This window comes from Phyllostomus discolor, chromosome 5, assembly GCF_004126475.2.
Source record: "Phyllostomus discolor isolate MPI-MPIP mPhyDis1 chromosome 5, mPhyDis1.pri.v3, whole genome shotgun sequence".
In the NCBI taxonomy this organism is placed as follows: Eukaryota; Metazoa; Chordata; class Mammalia; order Chiroptera; family Phyllostomidae; genus Phyllostomus; species Phyllostomus discolor.
In genome coordinates, this window is record NC_040907.2 from 148,313,360 (window position 1) to 148,333,786 (window position 20,427).

Consider the following 20,427-nt stretch of genomic DNA (forward strand, 5'->3'; position numbering starts at 1 on the left):
GCAAAATTAGTGGTTTAAAAAGAGCCCCACAAAACAAGTCTGTATATATTGTTTTTATGCTTTATTTTCTGTATAGCCTATAACTTCTTAGCAATTATGGTATTGAAGCTCTGCTCTTCCTCAGACTGTCAAAGATTGGTAGGATATTTACCATATGGATCATTCAGCTTCGGACCATAATTTTTGAATACCTACTATTTACCAAGGTTTTTGCATTTATGATGATTCGAAAAGGGGATACCTTGCCCTGGCTAGTGTAGCTCAGTGGATTGAGCGTGGGCTGTGAACCAAAGTGTTGCGGGTTTGATTCCCAGTCAGGGTACATGCCTGGGTTGCAGACCATGACCCGCAGCAACCGCACATTGATGTTTCTCTCTCTCTCTCTTTCTCCCTCCCTTCCTTCTCTAAAAATAAATAAATAAAATCTTTAAAAAAAGGGGGGATACCAAGACATAGAATTTATAATTATTATTTATGTACTATTTTGTTTCAGAATGTGTTCATAAGTATTTATTTTCAAATAAATGAAATTGGAATAAAAAAACCCTGATATAGGATGATCTGAAAATTTCTGTATTCTGAACAGTGTTTAATTCCTTTATGCAAATCATTTAATACTAAGATATAAAGGGTATATGCTAGCCTCTTTTTTTTTTAATCTTTCAGGACTAGGTCAGCACAGGTTGGGGAACTGTTTGGAAATATGAAGGTGTGAATTGTCAGTGAAATACATGGGTATAAAAGAATTTATTAACTAGCCCTTTATAACCATGGTTTTGAGACATAGTTCTATTACTTGCTTAAAATCTGTGATCTTTGTGCTTATTCATAATTTAGTTCCATTCCCTTACGTAAATGACCAGGATGGCAGTTAGTGCTTCCTGTTTCTCTAGAGTCTAGGCCTATACTGTCCATTGTGGTAGCAACTAGCCATGTGTGGCTATCTAAAATTAAATTTAATTAATTAAAGTTAAATAAAATATAAAATTCAGTCCCTTACACACACTAGCCACATTTCAAGCCAAGTGCCCAGTAGCTTCTTGTGGCTAGTAGCTAATTTATCCTTACTGCTAAAGCAGTACCCTAAGGATTCCACTTGATACCCAATCTATTAGAAGGTCTTTGCATTGGCTGGTCCAGTGTGACCTTTGAGAATGCTCTACCTATTCCTTTCTGGTTTTTCTTTCCCTGGCTACCCTGGTTTAATCGCACGCATGCATAGATTAGTACCCTGCCAAAGACTTGAGGGGAATCCTCTGTACTTTCCTTCTCTCAGGTAGTCTAACCTGCAGTGCCTAGCCGTCTCGGACTCTCCAACTCCAAACTCTGTTTCCTCAACTCAGCAAAACTGGTGGACTCTGTTTGTGTACTCCCTTCTAGCACTGAGACCTGGGAACTACTGGCTGTAAGCTCAGGCACTTGGAGGATTACTTTGTTTCCTTTCTTATAACATCACTGCCTTGTGCTGCCTGTTGTCCAGTGTCTAAACACTGTAGTTTAATATATTTTGTTTGTTTTTCTAATTAAGGTAAGAGGGTAAACCTGGTCCCTCTTACTCCATTATGAAGCAGAAGTCTTAACCATTAACCATTGTTCATCCCTGCTACAACATACCTGAGGAATCTGACTATAACTTATAACTTGAAGAGAGGAAGAGGTATAATCTAAATTTGAAAGTTTGTCACAAACCTTTCTTCGCCCTAGCCTATTGAAAAGAATTTTTAAAACTGACTCTCAAAATCAGACATTATTATGATACGTTTGGATATGTGATAATACTTCCAATATATTTTTTTGCATAGTCATATATCTAAATCACTGACTCTATGAAGCTATTAATTTTATAAACTAAAATATATGTAAGTGATTAACATTATCTTGAAACTCTAAAACTACAAAGGAATTTGTTATAAAAGTATACCTGCACTTACCATGTGACCCAAAGAATTCTACTCTTAGGTATTTACCCATAGAGAAATGAAGGCTGATGCCTACATAAGAGTTGAAATGAATATTTATTGTCGTTTTATTCATAGTGGCCCCAAACTGGAAACAATCTAAATGTTTATAGAATGTAAATAGAACACTGCTCACCAATTAAAAGGAATACATTGGTAATACACAGAACAACATGGATGAATTTTTAAAATGTGCTGAGCAAAAGAAGTTAGACAAAAAAGAACTCATGTGAAGCTCTTTAAAAGGCAGCCAACTAATGTGTACAGATAGAAATTACAGATGTGATTGCCTAAGGTAGAAGTTGGGTAAGTATTGTATGCAAAGGGTCATAAGGAAACTTTGTGGAATAATGGGAATTTTCTATATCTTGATTAGTATGTTGCAAAGGTATGTAAAACTGTCAAAACTTGTCAAACTGTACTCTTACAATATGTTCATTTTATCACATGTAAATTATACCTCCAAAAAGTTGACTTAAAAAACTTCAGTAAGTAGTTTTAACAAATAACCTAGAAGAAATATTGACTGAAATTTGACATGCAAAAATAATACATAAACATATACATGTGATATATAAATATGTAAAACATAAATAACAAATACTAGCAACCTGGATTCTGATTCTTTTCTAAAATGCAGAGTTCTTTTCAACTTTTTACTTTCTTAATGAATGAATGAATGAGGTCAGGTTAAAAATTCTGTGTATCTGTCTATACAAAGGAAGAAGTTAATACGTTTAAATGTCAGTCTTTTAAAAAGTGACTTAAAAACTTTTTCCCCCCAGAAATCTTCCTGCCAAATCTATGGAAGAAGCTTTACGTCATCGACAAGAATATGATGAAATGGTGGCTGAGGCTAAAAAACGAGGTATAAAATTTAACTCCAGTTGGTAAATATAATTTACTAAATACAACAGGTTAACTTCAATAGGAAGGTGGATGGTGAAATTGATGAAGTCTGTCTTTATGACGACAGTTATTTCTTATTTTTATAATTATGTTTGTTCTTAAGGAGAAATAAAATGTCATACTAGGATCATGGTTTTTGTGCAAGTACGTTTACAAAACTAATAGGGAGAAGAAAGGCAGCACACTATATGAGAGGTCTTATAATTACAGTCATAAACCATGGACTACTATTATCTTATAAATGAAGATATTTCTCATGATTTTTGATATATTATAATTTAATAATTTTAACCCTTTAAGATAACTTTCTATATGGCTGTGAGAATGTGATTTGATATTAAAATATGCTTTTGTGACTTAATGGAGTCCCTAGGGTCCCAGAGTGTCACATAAATGTGTACTGTCATGTGTAAGTGTATGCATGTATGTGCTTTTCAACATATGCTGTTTAAACAACTGATAGTTTTTCCTTGACTTAAGTGAATGGAGTCTTATAATGGTATACAGTTCTATTTTGTGGCACTATTTTGGAAATGAAGTTAATTATTTAATGTTGTAGTAAACCTATAAGGCCAATTATATCTTTCTAAAAGGCCTAATTATTTAAACATTAGTTGAGTTTATTTTTCTATACAGATTTTGAAACATTTCTAATATATCCAACACATTTTAATTGACTCTCAACACTGACTTTACTATTTAATAAATATTTAAGATCATTATTGAGCCCTGGCGGGGTGGCTCAGTTGGGTGAAGCATTGTCTGGTACACCGAAAGGTTGGGGGTTCGATTCCCAGTCAGGGCACATACCTAGGTTGCAGGTTTCATCCCTGGTCAGGGTGCCTACAGGAGGCAACCAATCAATGTTTCTCTCTCACATCGATATTTCCATCTCTCTCCCCCCCTCCCTTACTCTTTCTCTAAAATCAATAGACATATCTTGGGTAAGGATTCAAAAAAAGATAGTTACTGATAAGTAGATAATCCTAAGAACATGATATGAAAGAAATAGCATTGAATTGGGAAATCAGAAGGACACATCTTTAATCTTGTTTGACCCTACCTGAATGTGACACTGAATAGACCTGAAGTTAGTATACTCATCTGTCAAGTGTGTGGGACACACTAGATGCAGGCTTTCAAGTCCCTCTGTCAACACTTTCTTTTAAAGTCATGAAACCCTCTCCAAAGAAATCTCACATCAAATCTGAATATACAAAACAAATTTTTAAAAATGAAACTTCCTACTTTGCTTCCTGCTTGCCCCTTAAGACAATTCCTGAGGCATATGTGAAAAGTTTAGAAGACACTTTAGCTACCTAATCTCTGAAGTCCCCACTGGTTCTAAAATTATATATAATTATATAACTATGTGTATAAAACTACTTATGTATAGTTAATATGTATATATTTCACTTCTCTATTTTTGAGGCATCTTTTCTGAAGTTATGACTTCTGATTCTTAGAAGTATATTAGGGGGATTTTAAAATTTTAATTAGTAAAGTGAAACATACTCAGTTTTTAATGTCATGTGGTTTTATGTGAGGAGGTTCATAGACCCCTGGTATGAAAAAAGAGTACTGGTTAGTTGCTCACAGTTGTTTATTTTTTACATAGTTAATTTATGACAAATTCAGTTCATTGATTAAGTATAAGTAGAATATATGATGCTATAATCTACTTAAATGATTTTTCTGGTCTTTATTCTATTTTGTAGTATAGGAGATATATTTTAAAAGTGTGTTAATCAGCCCTGGCTGGTATGGCTCAGTGGATTGAGCACTGGCCTGCAAACTGAAAGGCTACTGGTTTGATTCCCAGTCAAGGCACATGCCTGGGTTGCAGGCCAGGCTCCTAGTTGGGGGCATGTGAGAGACAACTGTTTCTCTCACACAACAATGTTTCTCTCTGTCCCCTTCCCCTCTCTCTAAAAATAAATAAATAAAACATTTAAATAAATAAAATTGGTAATCAAGTTCATTTTCTTTCTCTTTACCTCCTTTCCCTCTTCTCCCCTTCTTTCTCTTCTCTCTCCCTTTTTTCCTTCCTTCTTGTTATAAGAATACTTTTTTTTTTGAGAAAGCCTCTGTTTTGTAGGCTAAGGTAGAAGGAGAAGGGGGTTTCGATCTCTCTCTTTTGTATTGAAATAACTCTTACTTGTTTAAAACAGAAATTAAAGAAGCATACAAAAGGAAAAAAATAATGAAAGAACGATTTAAACAGGAAGAAAATATTGCAAATGCAATGGTAATTTGGATCAATGAAATACTGCCCAATTGGGAAGTAATGTAAGTAAGCAGACTTTTCCTGAATTTCAGTCTTTCTCCAAAGAGCTCATGTTTCCAATTCTCTATTTTTATTACTTCTACCATGAATCTTATGCTTTGGCTAAATTATACTGTTAACCAATGTGTGAAAATTTCATGCTTATATCTGTGCCTTTGCATTTATAGATCCCTCAATTTCTAATACCTGCTTTCCTTATTGACCATTCTCTACACCTGTCAGAATCTTACCTATCCTTTGAATCCCATTTGAAATGCTAGTTGATCCATGAAACTTTACTTTTTCCTTAGTTACTATATTTTCTTACTTCTAACATACCATCTATTGCAAAATGTACTGTTGATGTCATAGTGGGTTTTACAAAGAAAATACTGAAGTATGTACATTTATTATAAGATGCATTTATTAAATGTTAAATATGAAAATGATTTTAATATGCTTCTCTCATAAGCAAAAGAATATGGTACATATATTATTTGTATATACATATAATATATATACAATAAAATATGACATTTCCCTTCTGTAATGATCCATTATACTTTGAGACTATATACTTCTTTACTTTGTCTCTTATTTTTTATAATATTTTTGTACATGTCTTATTTTCCCTCTAGTCTAGAGGGTAAGAGCTGTCTTCTGCAATGCCTAGTATAGGATATGCATTTGGAATTTGTTGAGTATTGGTCAGTGTGACAGATTTATATGAGGCTCTACATAAGTAATCGCATTCAATTCTTACAACCTTTACTCCCACTTATCTTATAGGGAAGCTCAAGGTCAGACAGGTTAAGTGATTTGCCCAAGGTTATACAATTAATGAGAGATTAAACCAGATTTGAACTCAGATCTATCTGACTCTAAAGCCCATACTCTTTAAGCAGACTACACTGCCTCTCAAAGACTAGGGCCTTACCCACATTGAATACTTTGTTATTTTCTTTTGGGTACTAAATACACAGCAAATTTTTGTTCCTTATATCCCGTTCTGTTTTGATTTTCTGTTTTTTGGATTTGGGGTTATTGGGGGTTTTTTTTTTTGGTTTGTTTTTTTTTTTCATAATTACCCATATATTTCTGGTTCTGTTATTAGTATAAATGGCAATTATACAAGGCAGTTCCCTTTAAATTACTATCATCTCTCTTTAGGGTACAGTGTACTTTTGGGCCATTTTTTCTTTTCTCCTGGCCTGCAAGCATGAACACAGTGGAAAGAATGCATCACATAGTTAACTTTCTGTGTTTTTAAAACCATTCAGTCATTTGGCCATAGACTAGGTAAACCATCATGCAACTAGTATTTTTGGTATAAAAAGTAACTTTCTCCTTTTTTCTCCCCTTTTAATTCTAGGCGTAGTACGAGAAGAGTTCGAGAATTGTGGTGGCAGGGATTGCCCCCTAGTGTTCGTGGGAAAGTTTGGAGTCTAGCTGTAGGAAATGAACTAAATATCACTCCTGGTTTGTATTCTATATTCAGTTACTCCCACACATACAAATAGCCATCTCCAGAGTTACAAAGTAGACTAGTAGATTGGCCATTTTAAAAGGCATTACCATGTATAATGTCATTTTTAGAGCATGCTTCATTTCTCATCTCCCTCTAAAACCTGGTATGATTTAATAAGTTTACTATATTTCATATTATCAAAATAAGATTTATGGGTTTTCCTTTAGTTTACAACCATCAATAATATTACTGACATTTAAATACCTTAACTATAGGTAACTGCAAAAACTTCTGGGATTTTACATAGCAGTGGGTATATATGGAAAAATAAAATAGTCTCGATTGTGGAAAGGTTTCCCTTTGTTTAAAAAAACCACAAATATTGGGGGAAGGGTAGAAATTTCTTTCTCTACATCTCTACTCAAAGCAGTCCTTTTGGATTCTTTTTTGTTTGAAAATTTTAAAGTTTAAAAAACAAAAGATCCTCGAGGAATTTTTTTTTAACTTAAAGGATAGGTGTAAAATATAGAGTAGTTTTGATGAAGTTAAAAAAATTAAATAAAATTACAATAACACCAAATGAGGGAAGTGTAAGAGTTAATAACAAAAGGTGCTAACTGGGTCTGAATGATAATGCTAGATTTAGGGAAATCGGGGTAGTCGACACACAGTATACAGATGAAGAATTATAGATTTGTATATCGGAACCTATATAATTTTATTAACCATTGTCACCCCAATACATTCAATTGAAAAAAAGAAAGAAACTTCAATTGAACAAATGTTTGAAAAGCTCATCACTTATTTTTGTCTGTTTTGCGGCTCAAGAAAAGGTATCATGTTAGGAATCTTGGTAATGTAGGCATTGAAATATTGGCTAAGTTGGTGTTAACCTTTTGTGATACTGTACTCAAATGTTTTTTTTTAAAAGCTTGAAATAACTGGGCTATTTATTTTCAAAGTAATTTTTGAGTTTCTCTTAAAAGAAAACAATTATGTATTCAGGAATGGAATGAGTACTCATTCTTTTTTTCATTAGTGGTAGAAAGGAAGCTAAATTTTGATTGAAGTAAATTTACTTTTGACAACCTTGTTTACTTTTAATGACTATAATAGTTTGACTCCTTACCTGTTGTATTTGTTTTATTATGAAATTTATAGCCATTATGGAATAGTAATTAAGAATAAGTGTTCTGATGTCAGTCAAATGTGGTTCAAATCTTGGTTCTACAATCTATTAGGTTTGTGACCTTGGGCAAATTACTTACATCTAGAAGTCTTAGTTTTCTTCATTTCTAAAGTGGGGGTAAGATCATTCACTATCTCAAAAAATTGTTCTAGAATTTTTTTTGTGACAATGAGTATAAGATTAGAGTGAAAGTGAAATTTGCTGAGAGTATGTACCATGTCATCACTGACAAAAAATCAGAAAGTGAAATATATACTGATCTCAAAGTATTTTTCTGTTCCTCAGATACATCTTTAAGTCTGTTTTCAACCTCTATATTTGGATATTCAAAATAAAATAACATGCAGAGTCAAGCAAGGAGTTGAACTGAGATGCAGGTCTTCTTGTTATAGACAAGCATTGTAAATCTTCCCTGGAGAGATGTCCTTTGATGTTCTGAAAAGCATTACCACATTTTTACTGTTGGATCAATTTTGTAGTTCCCAGAGGTGATGGATTTGTTTGCTGGGCCTTTCTTCTTCCAAGACAGTTTTAAATTTGAGTACAATAGTGAAACTTGACTTGGCATGGAGGCAGTTTGAAATAAAAAGTGTGAACCTCAATTTGGTTTTTGATAACGGCAAAAATTATATATCTACGTTTAAAACTTATATCCAGCTCTTACACTAAATGGAATGGGGCATAAATAATAGAAATTTTGAGTTTGATTTTTCAAATGTCTTCTTTTCAAACCATTGGTAATAATGAAAAGTGAACAGAAGGGAGACAAGATCAGAATAATAAGAATCTATATGAAATACATCTAGTAAGTTATTTTATAATGATACAATTCTTGGCAATATAAGAATACTTATAATATAGTCATACACTGGAATATTGTACAGTTGTTAAACAAATGAAGCAGTCTTATTCTACTAATCTGGAACAACTTCCAATATAATAAAGCAAGTTGCACATCAGTGCTATTATTAATATGGTGTGACTTGCAACTTTGTTTTTGTTTTGGGGTTTTGGGTTTTTTTTTTGAAAAAATGAAGATACATATATATGTGTTTATATGTGCATATTCTCATCTTTACTGCTCGGTAAGCATGGTCGCATCTGAAGAAAGTTAATTTATTTTTCATTCTGTAGTGTTTTGTACTGTTTGAATTTTTTTTTTAATCTTGTACCTTATTACCTTTATAAATTTAAAAAAAAACTCCTCCCTTGTCTGTATTATCTTTAAAAACACATAAATGTTTTAACAAGATTAATTGAGGCAAAATTTCTTGGTATATGGGGCAATATATAATTGTTGGTATTTGGGCAAGAAATATATTTTACTGTTCCTCTGTCATTGAAATTTGCTATGAAATTTTTGTATAACTTAAAATATCCGTAATGATTAGTTAGAAAATAAAGAATTAAAATTTCAGAGTTGAGAAAAAATTAGTTTTTCCATTGAAGATTTAATGAGGTCCTGCATATGAAAGTGTAGAGCATGGTTTCAAAAAGTGATTGGGCACTTAAAGTAAAAAAGATAGGGGTAGAGATTTTTGGATGTGACCCTTCATCAAAGTTTACGTAGCTTTAGATAGCAGTATCATAATGAAGAAACCAGTTTCAAGAAATAAGGAAGCAAGAATTAGCATTTATTAAGGGCATATAAGGTGTGGAAGCTTTACATAAATGATCTTGTTTAATCATCAGTAACCCTATGAGTAGGTATTATTTTTCTTCAGTTTACAGATGAAGAAAGCCAAGTTCCAGAGTTACAAAGTAACTTTCTTAAGTCCCACAGGTAGTAAGTGACAGAGCTGGAATTTGAATCTAAGTCTGACTCCAAAAATCATGTTTCTGCTATTCCGCAATGATACTCCGTTAGCAGAAGCATCTCTACCTGCCTCATATATTTTGTATTGTAGCTATTTGAATGACTGCTCTGGAGTATTTTCATTTGCTGTCTTTCTGGTTGTGTAATAAGTAGTTTGGTAGAATCAAGTACTTCAATTTGCTACATTTTTTTTTATGCCAGCTACATAAGGGAGACCTAACCTATGTGGGATCTTTTTTTGAAGAGGAAAAATAAAAATATGTGAATATATTTCTTTCCTATTTGTGAATTTTTGTTCTTTTTGTCCCCAGAACTTTATGAAATTTTCCTATCAAGAGCAAAAGAACGGTGGAAAAGCTTCAGTGAAACAAGTTCAGAGAATGATACAGAAGGTATGATTATTATTATTTTTTCAATGAAAGGGTAAATCTTTTGAGGTCCCATGGCCATGGGTTCAGGTGGAAGACTACCCTGTGGCCCCAGGAGGTAGCAGAGGAGCTTTATTTAATCTTGTTGGGGCGCGGGTTGTTGGTGTAGCCACACTTCTTTTTGCGTCAGTTGACCGTGCAGAGGGTTTAGGTGGGTGTAACACTTGCAGCAGATCGTCTTGTTACAGTTGTATGTTTGGGCAAGCTGGGGAAGGGAGGGCTCGATATGCCCCTGCAGACAAAGCACCGAGTGCAGGGTGGACTGTTTCTGAATATTGTAGTCTGAGAGAGTGCGGCCATCCTCCAGCTGTTTGCCCACAAAAATGAGACACCGCTGATCAGGCAGGGTGCCCTCCTTGTCTTGGACTTTTGCTTTGACATTCTCACTGGTGTCACTGGGCTCAACCTCAAGGGTGATGGTCTTGCCAGTCAGGGTCTTCACAGAGATCTGCATCTCTTATCTGCTGAGAAGGCTGCTCTGCCGCCTTGTGGAAGAGAAAGGGTGTGATTATTTTTTGTTAACAAAGATTTGTAGATGAAAATTCAGTCACTGAAGATACAGTGTGATTTTTTTTTTTTTTACTGTGTGGCAGCAACTATAGTAGTTGATTTATGTATATTATCTCCTTTAATGTTAATAATCATTTAAGTAGGTGGTATTGTCCTGGATGGTATAAAAGGAAACTCAAAATAGTTAAATTGTAAGTAATGAAGCCATGATGTAAAGCCAGGTTGTTGGACTCCAGAGCCCAGGATTTAGTTACACAGTAAGACTAATTGTGTGGAATATTTTTAGGCTAACTTTTAACTTACAGAGAGATGATGTTCATGTCAAGCTTGAAACCTTCTGTCCCCCATCTTCACTGACTTTTACTCACTCCCTAATGTATTGTTTATAATTCTTATCATGCCTAATCTTTGTTCATTTAATTCACTCATACACCCTTTCCTCCACTCTCATCCATTTCTTTCCTAATCATTTTGGAGAATATGATTTTTTCTGTTATCATCACTAATTAAATTTAAGTACATTTATTCAAACATCTCTTGTCTTTCAATAATGGGAAACCATTTGTCTGCCAGTCACTTTTCTTTCTATATTTACTTAGTAGAAAGCAAACCTTCTCTTGTCTGTAAGTAAAACTCTACAAAATGAACATGACTTAGGATAGAGAAATGGTGCATATCTTACAGTGGTTTTCTATGAGTATGTAAACAACTCTCAAATGTCTTGAATATGCTTTCACTCCTTTTTTCTGTTTTAGAAAAGTGAACAGTACACCTAAAACTAGTATAGAATCATATTGAATGTAAACTGTAATTGAAAAACAAAAGATAAAAAGAAAAATGAGCAGTAGAGAGGGGAAATTGACGAAGCAAGGTTAGAGAGAAGACTTAACTTTAAGAAGGGTTCATTTAAATATCCTCCTGAGACCTGTTAACTATATCAGCTTTTTGTGGGAAACTAAAGGTGCAAGATGTAGGTGTTTCATCATTCTTTTTACACTCATTTTATGAAGTATTAAAAGTATAAGAATTAAAATTTTAAGCATTTGCTTCTGAGATATTTTGTCATAATTAAGTGGTAAAAGTTGTACTTCAGTAGAAATTAATTGAATGTAAATGAAGAATTGTTCTACTGAGAAGCAGTGTTTTATTTGAATTTCTGATTTCTTATTTCCTGGTGTTTATAATTTTCAGTTGTTATTAAACTTTTTTCTCCATTATCTTGTCAAATATTACTTCTACCCCATCTCTTTTCTCCTTCTGAGACTCCAATTAAATGTCAGAACATTTAACAGTGTCCCACAAATCTCTTATACCTAAAAAAACAATTTTTTCCGTGCTTTATTTAATTTTTATTGACCTATGTAATTAAGTTCACTAATCTTCTCTGTTCCTATATCCAGTCTATTAAATCTGTTCAATAAGTCTTTAAATACAGATACTATACTTGGAATTCTGGAATGTTCACCTTTTTTTTTGTAGATTCTGTTTCTGTTGAAATTCTTTATCCTTCCATTTCATACATTTCTTTCCATCTTTTTCTCTATTTTCTTTAACATGTAATAATTAATGTTCTTGTTCGTTAATTCCAATACTGGATCATCTGCAGGTCTGCTTCTATTGGCTGGCTTCCCCCTTGTTATAAGTTATATTTTCCTGCTTCTTTCCGTAACTTAAAATTTTAAATTGTATGTCAGTCATATATAAAAAGAATGCATAAACTAAAGCTGATTTTTTTTTCCTACAGAGGGAGAAACATCTGTTCTTTTTTTGTTGTTGTTAGGCAGTTGGGCCAACGTTGCAGCTTTAGGTAGACTTAGTTCATCTTACTGGGAAGAACTGGCCTATTTTGATTATAGGCTCCTCCCTCTTTGAGACTCTCACCATGTGATTTTGGGTGATTTTAATTTGCCTTTCTAGCCCAACTTTCTAACACTATATATTAGGTTAGCACTCAGCCAAAGTCCATAGAGGAAAACCAGACATACATTCAGGCTTTATCACATCAGTCTTTGTCTCTGAAAGGCTCTTCTGGTTTCTTTTTTCCCCAAGCAAAATACCTTTTAGTCCATGGTCTACTCAATCCTGAACCCATGCCCAGACTTGGCAGATGGCCCTAGAAAGAAAAACGACCACTGGTATACACTTACCTAGGAAAGGCTCTTCACTTTTCAGGATTTAAATTCTATAGACCTCTCTGTGTACACAACTCTGTTATACATTTTTTAAAAAATGGGATATTTGCAATGTATTTTTTCCCAGTTGTTATTGTGGGAGTAATCATCTACCTACCCTCTCTAAAAAACATACCTATGTTCTAAAATAACTGGAAGTAGAAATTCTTTACCATGCAACTTTCTGCTAAAATGTATAGATATTTTCTTCACAGAAGAGGGTCTAAGTTCCAGCAAAAGCTGTGTGGCATTTCTTTAAATTTCTTGATTATTCAGCTTTTAACTTTCCTTAAGTAACAAATATGCGATGTGATCATTCTGTGTTTACAAGATTGAACTGGGGATATCCAAGTAATAATTTTAACTTTATTTACCTGGCAAAAACAGGTGTATCTGTTGCTGATCGGGAGGCCAGTCTGGAATTAATTAAGTTGGACATATCCCGTACATTTCCATCTCTCTACATCTTTCAGAAGGTGAGGGTTTCTAATCAGTTTTTAACTACTTTTTAAAAAATTCAAGTGAACAAATTCTTTAAATTTGTAACTATTATTATTTAACAGGTAAAACTATAAAAATTGGGGGAATTAATATAAAAATGTGAAACTTAAAAGAACATTTTTAAGGAAAATTTATTACTTTATTCCACTTGTTGAATGTGTTGCAGATAACATAGCACATAATAATTTTAGGTACTTGATGAATTATTATTAAGATCAATTTCTTTGTTTTACTTTTTATTCCATAAGATAGTTGAATTTTAATACTTTTGCCTAATAAATTGTTAAAATATAAATGAATTTGTCCCTAAACTTAAAAATTTTTCAGAATTACTACTGAAATAAGAAAAGAAAGGGGTTTTTTTTGTGCAAAGGCTATTAAGAAGTTTTATGCAGGTATATAAAGTACAGCATGGGGAATATAGTCAGTGATATAGTAGCAACTGTGTGTGGTGCCAGGTGGATGCTAGACTTATTGGGGGGAATTACTTTATAAGTTATATAAATATCTAACCACTATACTGTACTACACTATACTATATATATGCCAGAAACTAGTATAATGTTGAATGTCAGCTGTAATAGAAAAGAAAAAACTTTTAAAACTTTCTTATACTTTATGAGAAGTGATTACATTTTACGTGTACTTTATATATGACTCAAATCTTTATATATGGAATTTCTCTACCTTTATTTTTTATAGTTTAATGTATTGTATTAGCAAACTTACAGGAACAGCACAGAAGACAGACAACATTAAAAACATGTACTTGCATGTAGAACAACTGTAGTAAAGGGAATGGATGGAACCTACTATATGATAAAAGTGCTATAAACACCACTGAGTTGCTATCAATAAGAAATTTACTTGTTTTTAAAAAATCCAAATGCTGGCATTGTCTAGAAAAATTTAATAGGTTTATTTATATTGTTATAAAGTTGAACTGTTGAAACTTATTCACTGAAACATTTTGACTTAATATTAATGCTTTGTGTCCCCGCATTTATATTTAAAAATTCACATACAAATGAAAATGGAAAAATTGACAGTACCTGACTTCTGTCCCCTATTTTCCACTTGGAATCATATACTTAGGTACCTTGTGACCCCACGGGAAAAAACATCGAATGTTCAGAACTACCAATAACAGGAAGAAGAGAATTTTTTTGAAAGAATGAAATGTTTCCCATCATAATGGATTCCTTTTTTCCTTTTTAAAGATTTTATTTTATTTATTTTTAGAGAAAGGAAGGGAGGAAGGGAGGAAGAGAAACATCAATGTGTGGTTGATTCTTGTGCACCCCGTTCTGGGGACCTGGCCTGCAACCCAGGCCTGGGAATCAAACTGTCGGCCCTTTGGTTTGCAGGCTAGCACTCAATCCACTGAGCCGCACTAGCCAGGGCCATAGTGAATTCCTAAGCACACTCTCCACACATGTGGTGTGCTAGCTGGGTGTCTTTTGGTATAACTGTTACGGGTTTTGCGTAAATAGCACACAGGTTGGTGTCTTCAAAAAGGCCAACCAAATAGGCTTCACTTGCCTCCTGCAAAGCAACAATAGTTGCACTCTGGAAGTACAGATCTGTTTTGAAGTCCTGAGCAATTTCTCTCAGCAAATGCTGGAAGGAAGTTTGTGAATTAGAAATTCAATGTACTGGGACTTCTGGCCAAGGTGGAGGCATAGGTAGACACGCTTCACCTCCTCACACAACTATAAGAAGGATTACAGCTAACCTCAAATCAAAAAACAACCAGAACTGCCAGAAAATTGAACTGTATGGAAGTCCTACAACCAAAGATTTGAAGAAGAAATATTCATCCAGATTGGTAAGAGGGGCAGAGATAGAGAGCCAGGGCAGAGAGGATATAGTGTGGCAGTGGCGAGGCAGCGGTGGCAGCAGTGGTTGGTGGAACAGATGGTCCCACATTCAGGTATGGTGGATAAAAACCAGGAGGCACACCTGGGGAGCAAGTGATTCCAGCTGCAGGCCAGACTGCGCACCCCAGGGTTACAGCACCAGAGAATAAAGCTTCACTTCAGACTATAAAAATCAGTGGGGATTGAGGTAGTGAAAGAAACTGCTGGTTTCTCCGGAGAATCTGTCTAAAGGATCTGCGAGGTCCTAGAACATATGCAAAAGCACCCACTTGGGGATTCAGCACTAGGGCAGCAGCTAGAAGGGCACTAGTCACGTATGAGAAATGACTGGGAATGGGGCAAGAGTTCAGCAAGTGGCATTGTGTCCTCTCCAACCCCTCTCACATTTACAACACCACAAAGTGGCAAAGTGGGTTGCCCCACCCTGGAGAATACCTAAGGCTCTGCAATACCTCTTGCAATGGTAACACACATGCCAAGACAGAGTCAAAGCTATTCTAACTAATATGCAGAAACACAGGGAGGCTGGCAAATTGAGGAGACAAAGAAATATGGCCCAATGAAAGAACAGATCAAAACTCCAGAAAAAGAACTAAGTGAAGTGGAGATAGCCAACCTATGAGATGCAGAGTTCAAAACACTGGTGATAGGATGCTCAGAGAATTCACTGAGTATGAAGTATGAAAAATGTATAGGGAAGAAATGAAGACTACAGTAAATGAAATACAGAAAAATCCACAGGGAATCAACAGTGAAGGGAAGGATTCCGGGGTTCAAATCAATGATTTGGAACATAAGGAAGAAATAAACAGTCAACCAGTACAGAATGAAGAAACAAGAATTTAAAAAAATGAGAATAAGAAGACTCTGGGACATCTCCAAACATGCAAACATCTGAATCAGGAATTACAGAGGGGAGGAGGAAGAGCAAGAAACTGAAAACTTACTTGAAAAAATAATGAAAGAAAACTTGCTTAATTTGGTGAAGGAAATGGACATACAGGTCCAGGAAGCACAGAGAGTCCCAAACCGAAGAGGGCCACACCAGACACATCATAGTTAATAAAATGCCAAGGTTTAAAGATAGAGAATCTTAAAAGCAGGAAGAGAAAAGCAGAGAGTTACCTACAAAGGAGTTCCCATAAGACTATGAGCTGATTTCTCAAAAGAAACTCTGCAGGCAAGAAGGGGCTGGCAAGAGGCATTCAAAGTGATGAAAAGCAAGTACCTACAACCAAGATTACTCTATCTAGTAAAGCTATCATTTAGAAATGAAGGGGAGATAGAGTGTTTCCCAGACAAGGTAAAGCTAAAGGAGTTCATCATCACCAAGTCCTTATTATATGAAGTGTTAAAGGGACTTACTTAAGAAAGAGAAGATCATAAAACTATGAATAGTAAAATGACAACAAACTTCAACAACTGAATCTAAAAAAACAAAACCCAACTAAGCAAACAACTAGAACAGGAACAGAATAATAGAAATGGAGATCACATGGAGGGTTTTCAGTGAGGAGGGTGAAGGAGGAGAATGGGGAAAAAGGTACAGGGATTAAAAAGCATAATTGGTGGGTATAAAATAAACAGGGGGTGTTAAGAATAATATAGGAAGTGGAGAAGCCAAAGAACTTACTTACATGTAGAACCTGAGGACAGGAACTAAGGGTGGGTATTGCTGAAGGGCAGGGGAGTACCAGGCAGAGGAGGGCAAAGGGGAAAAAAATGGAACAATTGTAATAGCATAATCAATAAAATATACTTTAAAAATAAAGAAAGTTAGTGTACTGAGAATGTCTAATTTCACCAAGTGCCACAGTACCAGGCCTGTAACAAGGTTTCTTCATTCCCTCTATTAGAGGATGCACACTTACAAGTGGCTTTGGTAGTCATTTATGGGCAGTCTGCTTTGTAGGAGTCATAGTGTAGAGAGCTCTTTACTTAGCCCCCTTCTCCTTGGCTGGAGCTTGGGGAGCTAGAGGAGGTGCTGGCGTTAGAGAGCCAGCGTGGCTGTGAACACAATGAATTTCTCTATCTTTACATTGATAAAATGAGATTAAAAATTTTATTATTAAGATAAAATTATTAGTAAACTTAATTTAGTGTAGCTTGATGGTTTTTTTCCTAAAATTGTGTTATATAATATAAAACAATGTTTTCCTCATACTCTGATTGTACCAAACCCAGAAGTCTTTAAAATTGTTCATAAACTACATAGCTTGTATTCCTCAAATGAGTTTGACATTTTTGTTGTTGAGGATTAAATATATATTTCATCAGCTCTTTAGAAAACATCTTGGCTGAGTGCGTTTAGAATATTTCTGACGATGATTAAATATACTAAAACTAGTCATTTAGGAAATGCTAAAACTATTAACATGTTATTTGAGAATTAATTTGGAGACAATTATTTGTATAGTTTGACATTTCATTTTCTCTCCTAAGGGTGGCCCATATCATGATGTCTTACATAGTATCCTAGGGGCATATACATGTTACAGACCTGATGTTGGTTATGTAAGTATTTGTTTCAACCTGGTTTTTTAATATAAACATTTAACTTGTCTTATCCAAGTATATAAGATTAGATTAGCTCCCAAATGTGTGTATTTCTGGGTCTTTTTTTCTTTGGGCCTGTCACCTTACCCAGAGAGGAACCTTTCTATTTCCTACTAGAGGTTTATGAGACTGGTTGCTAGCTTTCTGGGAGAGCAGCTGGGGATTTCACCATTTAGTTTGTAAAGTTTTATTTGTAACCACTGTTAGTATGGTGCCTTCTCGCCTTCTCCTCAGCCTTCCTTTTCCTGACTGTGCGTCCAGGTTGAGGAAAGGATAGGGGAGGGGATTTGCTGCTTTTGCACATTGTCAGCCAATCCTACTTGTAGCCCTACCTCTCATTTCAGAGATACCTGATAACTTCAGTTCCTGGGCCTTCTAGATATTGCAGTTGATGGGCTTGCTGTTTATTGGCTTTTTCCTTTGTGGATATTTTAGTTTTGACATTCTCTGTTAAAATTTCTAAATGTTGTGTTTATTTTTAGAGTTTTACTTATAAGCAAGAGAAGAGGGTTTACTTTCTAAGAAGCAGAAAAAAATATAGAAAGAAAAGTGACTAAGATAAATAGATTCCCATTCAAAGAACAAAAGCTGGTTGAATAAATGTACCTAAATTTAAACTATGATAATAAAAAAGAAAAAGTGTTCCTGTTTTCTCCCAAAATGATTAGGAAAAAATTGATGAAAGTAGAGGGAAGGATGGGCTCTGTAGATGAATAAATTAACAAATATTAAGGCACGATAAAACCTGCCCCATTCCCAAATCTGGCACATTCTCCCTCAACTGCCATATGTTTTCCATAGCACTTACCACCTTTAACATAACATATGACTTACTTGTTTGTTTATGGTCTGTCTCCTTCTTCTAAACTGTAAGAATCTTTTATTCACTGAGGTACAGTATCTCAGGTACTCAGAACAATGCCTGTCATATAGCAGTAAGCACATAATAAATAGTTGTTGAGTGAATGGACAAATGTACAAATGATCATGCAACAAAATAGAGTAAGGTGTACAAGGTAGCCACTTTATTGTGAGGTCTCTAAAATTCTATTTTAAGACAAAGGTCAGAAGATGAGGTTTTATGACTTCTGGTTAGACATGGCAAATTGAACAGTCATAGAAGAAGCCAGGGAAGTAGGAGAACAAAGAAGTTTTGGGTTACAGAAGCGAAGGGAATTCTGCTTAGTGTGTAGGAAAGTGTCCACTGGGTTTTACAATAAATGTCATTGGTCACCCTAGTAAAGGAAGTTTCAAAATAGTAGAGTTATGGAGTGGAAATCCAGATTGAAGTGTGCTCAAGAGTTTAAAGGTTGCTAAGAAAGTTGAAAGAGACCGAGGTATTATTGCAAATATTCTTAGTGGCCTCTCTGTGTAAGTCTATATACATATCTCTACCAGAATTAAGTGCTTCCTAAACTTTTATTTAATGAAAGAAAGAGTGTTTTTACAGTAAGCCGTTCCATACCACCTGCCTGCGTAGAAATGTACAGTAGCTCATTATAACCCACAAGCAAGCATCTGGTTAACGTAACCTTATACTTAAGGCCTCCAATTTGTAAATATATCCTACTTTTTCTACTTTCTCCTGTTATTCCCATTATAAATCTTGTGCTCCAACTGGGTGGGTTCTATATGTCTTTACTCATACGTCTTTCTCATCTTGGAATATTTTTTTATTTTCTTCTCCTGCTTTTTCCAGGAATCTAGCCTCACTATCTCAACTTCCACAACCTCTTCTTTCTTGGAATTTCAACAGCACTTCTCATAGATCTCTTTGATTCTTAGTTCCTCACTTCCTGCTTCAGACAGATGTGTTATAACAATGAAGACAATCACCTGATTTTTATTAAATTTTGTGATTCTGTACTCTGAAAAGACTTCAGAGAGGAAATAAACTAGGTAGTACACTGAGATAGGCTTTTTTAGTAAAAATAAAATTTGATACTTTTTCCTGAAATTTTCCATAACACTTTTTAAACTACACCATGATCAAGAAATTTAAAATTAGGGGAGATTTTGTAATTATTGAATTGTCTATATTTACTTTTTATAGGGGAAAAAGGAAATCTTTGTTAGTTTTACCTTGTATCACTATAATTTTTCAGGAATGCAATAAAATACACTGTATAGAATTATTATTATAAGCCCATTTTCATTAAGTTCTTTTCCCTTTGGAGGTCCAAGGGATGTCCTTCATAGCAGCAGTTCTCATTCTCAATTTGGAAGAGGCAGATGCCTTCATTGCATTTGCAAATCTCCTGAATAAGCCATGCCAGTTGGCCTTCTTCCGTGTGGATCACAGCATGGTATGGACATTTGGAATGAATCGTTTTTTTGCTGACTGTTAGTGTCAGTAGTCTGAATACCCTTTTAGAGTGAAAACAATAGAAGACTAAAATAATCTGATCTAAAGTAAACTTTCCATTGAAGTATAGTTTTATGAATGCTTGATGAAAAGACTCAGAGGTGCTAAGGAAGATTTTCTGTTAATTTATGATCGAGGATTTAATTTCTCTATTTCTAGAGCATACTGTATTAATTTTATTGATGTTTTTGTCTTTAGATGTTGAAATATTTTGCAACATTTGAAGTATTTTTTGAAGAAAATCTCTCCAAACTATTTCTTCATTTCAAATCTTACAGTCTTACACCTGACATATATTTGATAGACTGGTAAGTCATAATCTACCTAAATAATTAAAAGGAAACAAAGTATAACTTTCTGTGTGGTTTAGGGACTGGAGTAAATGCCGTGCACAGGATCATACATATAAA

The 20,427-nt window shown here is 34.4% G+C and overlaps 2 protein-coding genes across 5 annotated transcripts in view; one reads left to right on the top strand and one right to left on the bottom strand.

Annotated features, from left to right (window-relative positions):
- The window catches only part of TBC1D12 (TBC1 domain family member 12), a 79,576-nt gene that overhangs the window by 53,197 nt on the left and 5,952 nt on the right, over nucleotides 1-20,427 (top strand). For 3 of the 4 annotated variants that reach the window (XM_028511466.2, XM_036027013.1, XM_036027014.1), the window contains 8 exons: nucleotides 2,744-2,826; nucleotides 5,039-5,156; nucleotides 6,506-6,612; nucleotides 9,918-9,998; nucleotides 13,103-13,191; nucleotides 17,539-17,610; nucleotides 19,830-19,958; nucleotides 20,216-20,325. In XM_028511466.2, the coding sequence (XP_028367267.1) occupies nucleotides 2,744-2,826; nucleotides 5,039-5,156; nucleotides 6,506-6,612; nucleotides 9,918-9,998; nucleotides 13,103-13,191; nucleotides 17,539-17,610; nucleotides 19,830-19,958; nucleotides 20,216-20,325 (789 nt within the window). The remainder of the gene's footprint in view (nucleotides 1-2,743; nucleotides 2,827-5,038; nucleotides 5,157-6,505; nucleotides 6,613-9,917; nucleotides 9,999-13,102; nucleotides 13,192-17,538; nucleotides 17,611-19,829; nucleotides 19,959-20,215; nucleotides 20,326-20,427) is intronic. The other variant, XM_036027012.1, reaches the window with a different exon arrangement.
- LOC114496160 (ubiquitin-like) lies at nucleotides 10,008-10,488 on the bottom strand. The gene has a single exon (XM_028511467.2). The coding sequence runs from the start codon at nucleotides 10,486-10,488 to the stop codon at nucleotides 10,111-10,113; it is 378 nt and encodes a 125-aa protein (XP_028367268.1). The 3' UTR covers nucleotides 10,008-10,110.

Coding starts and splice junctions, on each gene's coding strand:
- LOC114496160 (XM_028511467.2), bottom strand. CDS start 10,488: ATGCAGATCTCTGTGAAGACCCTGACTGGCAAGACCATCACCCTTGAG.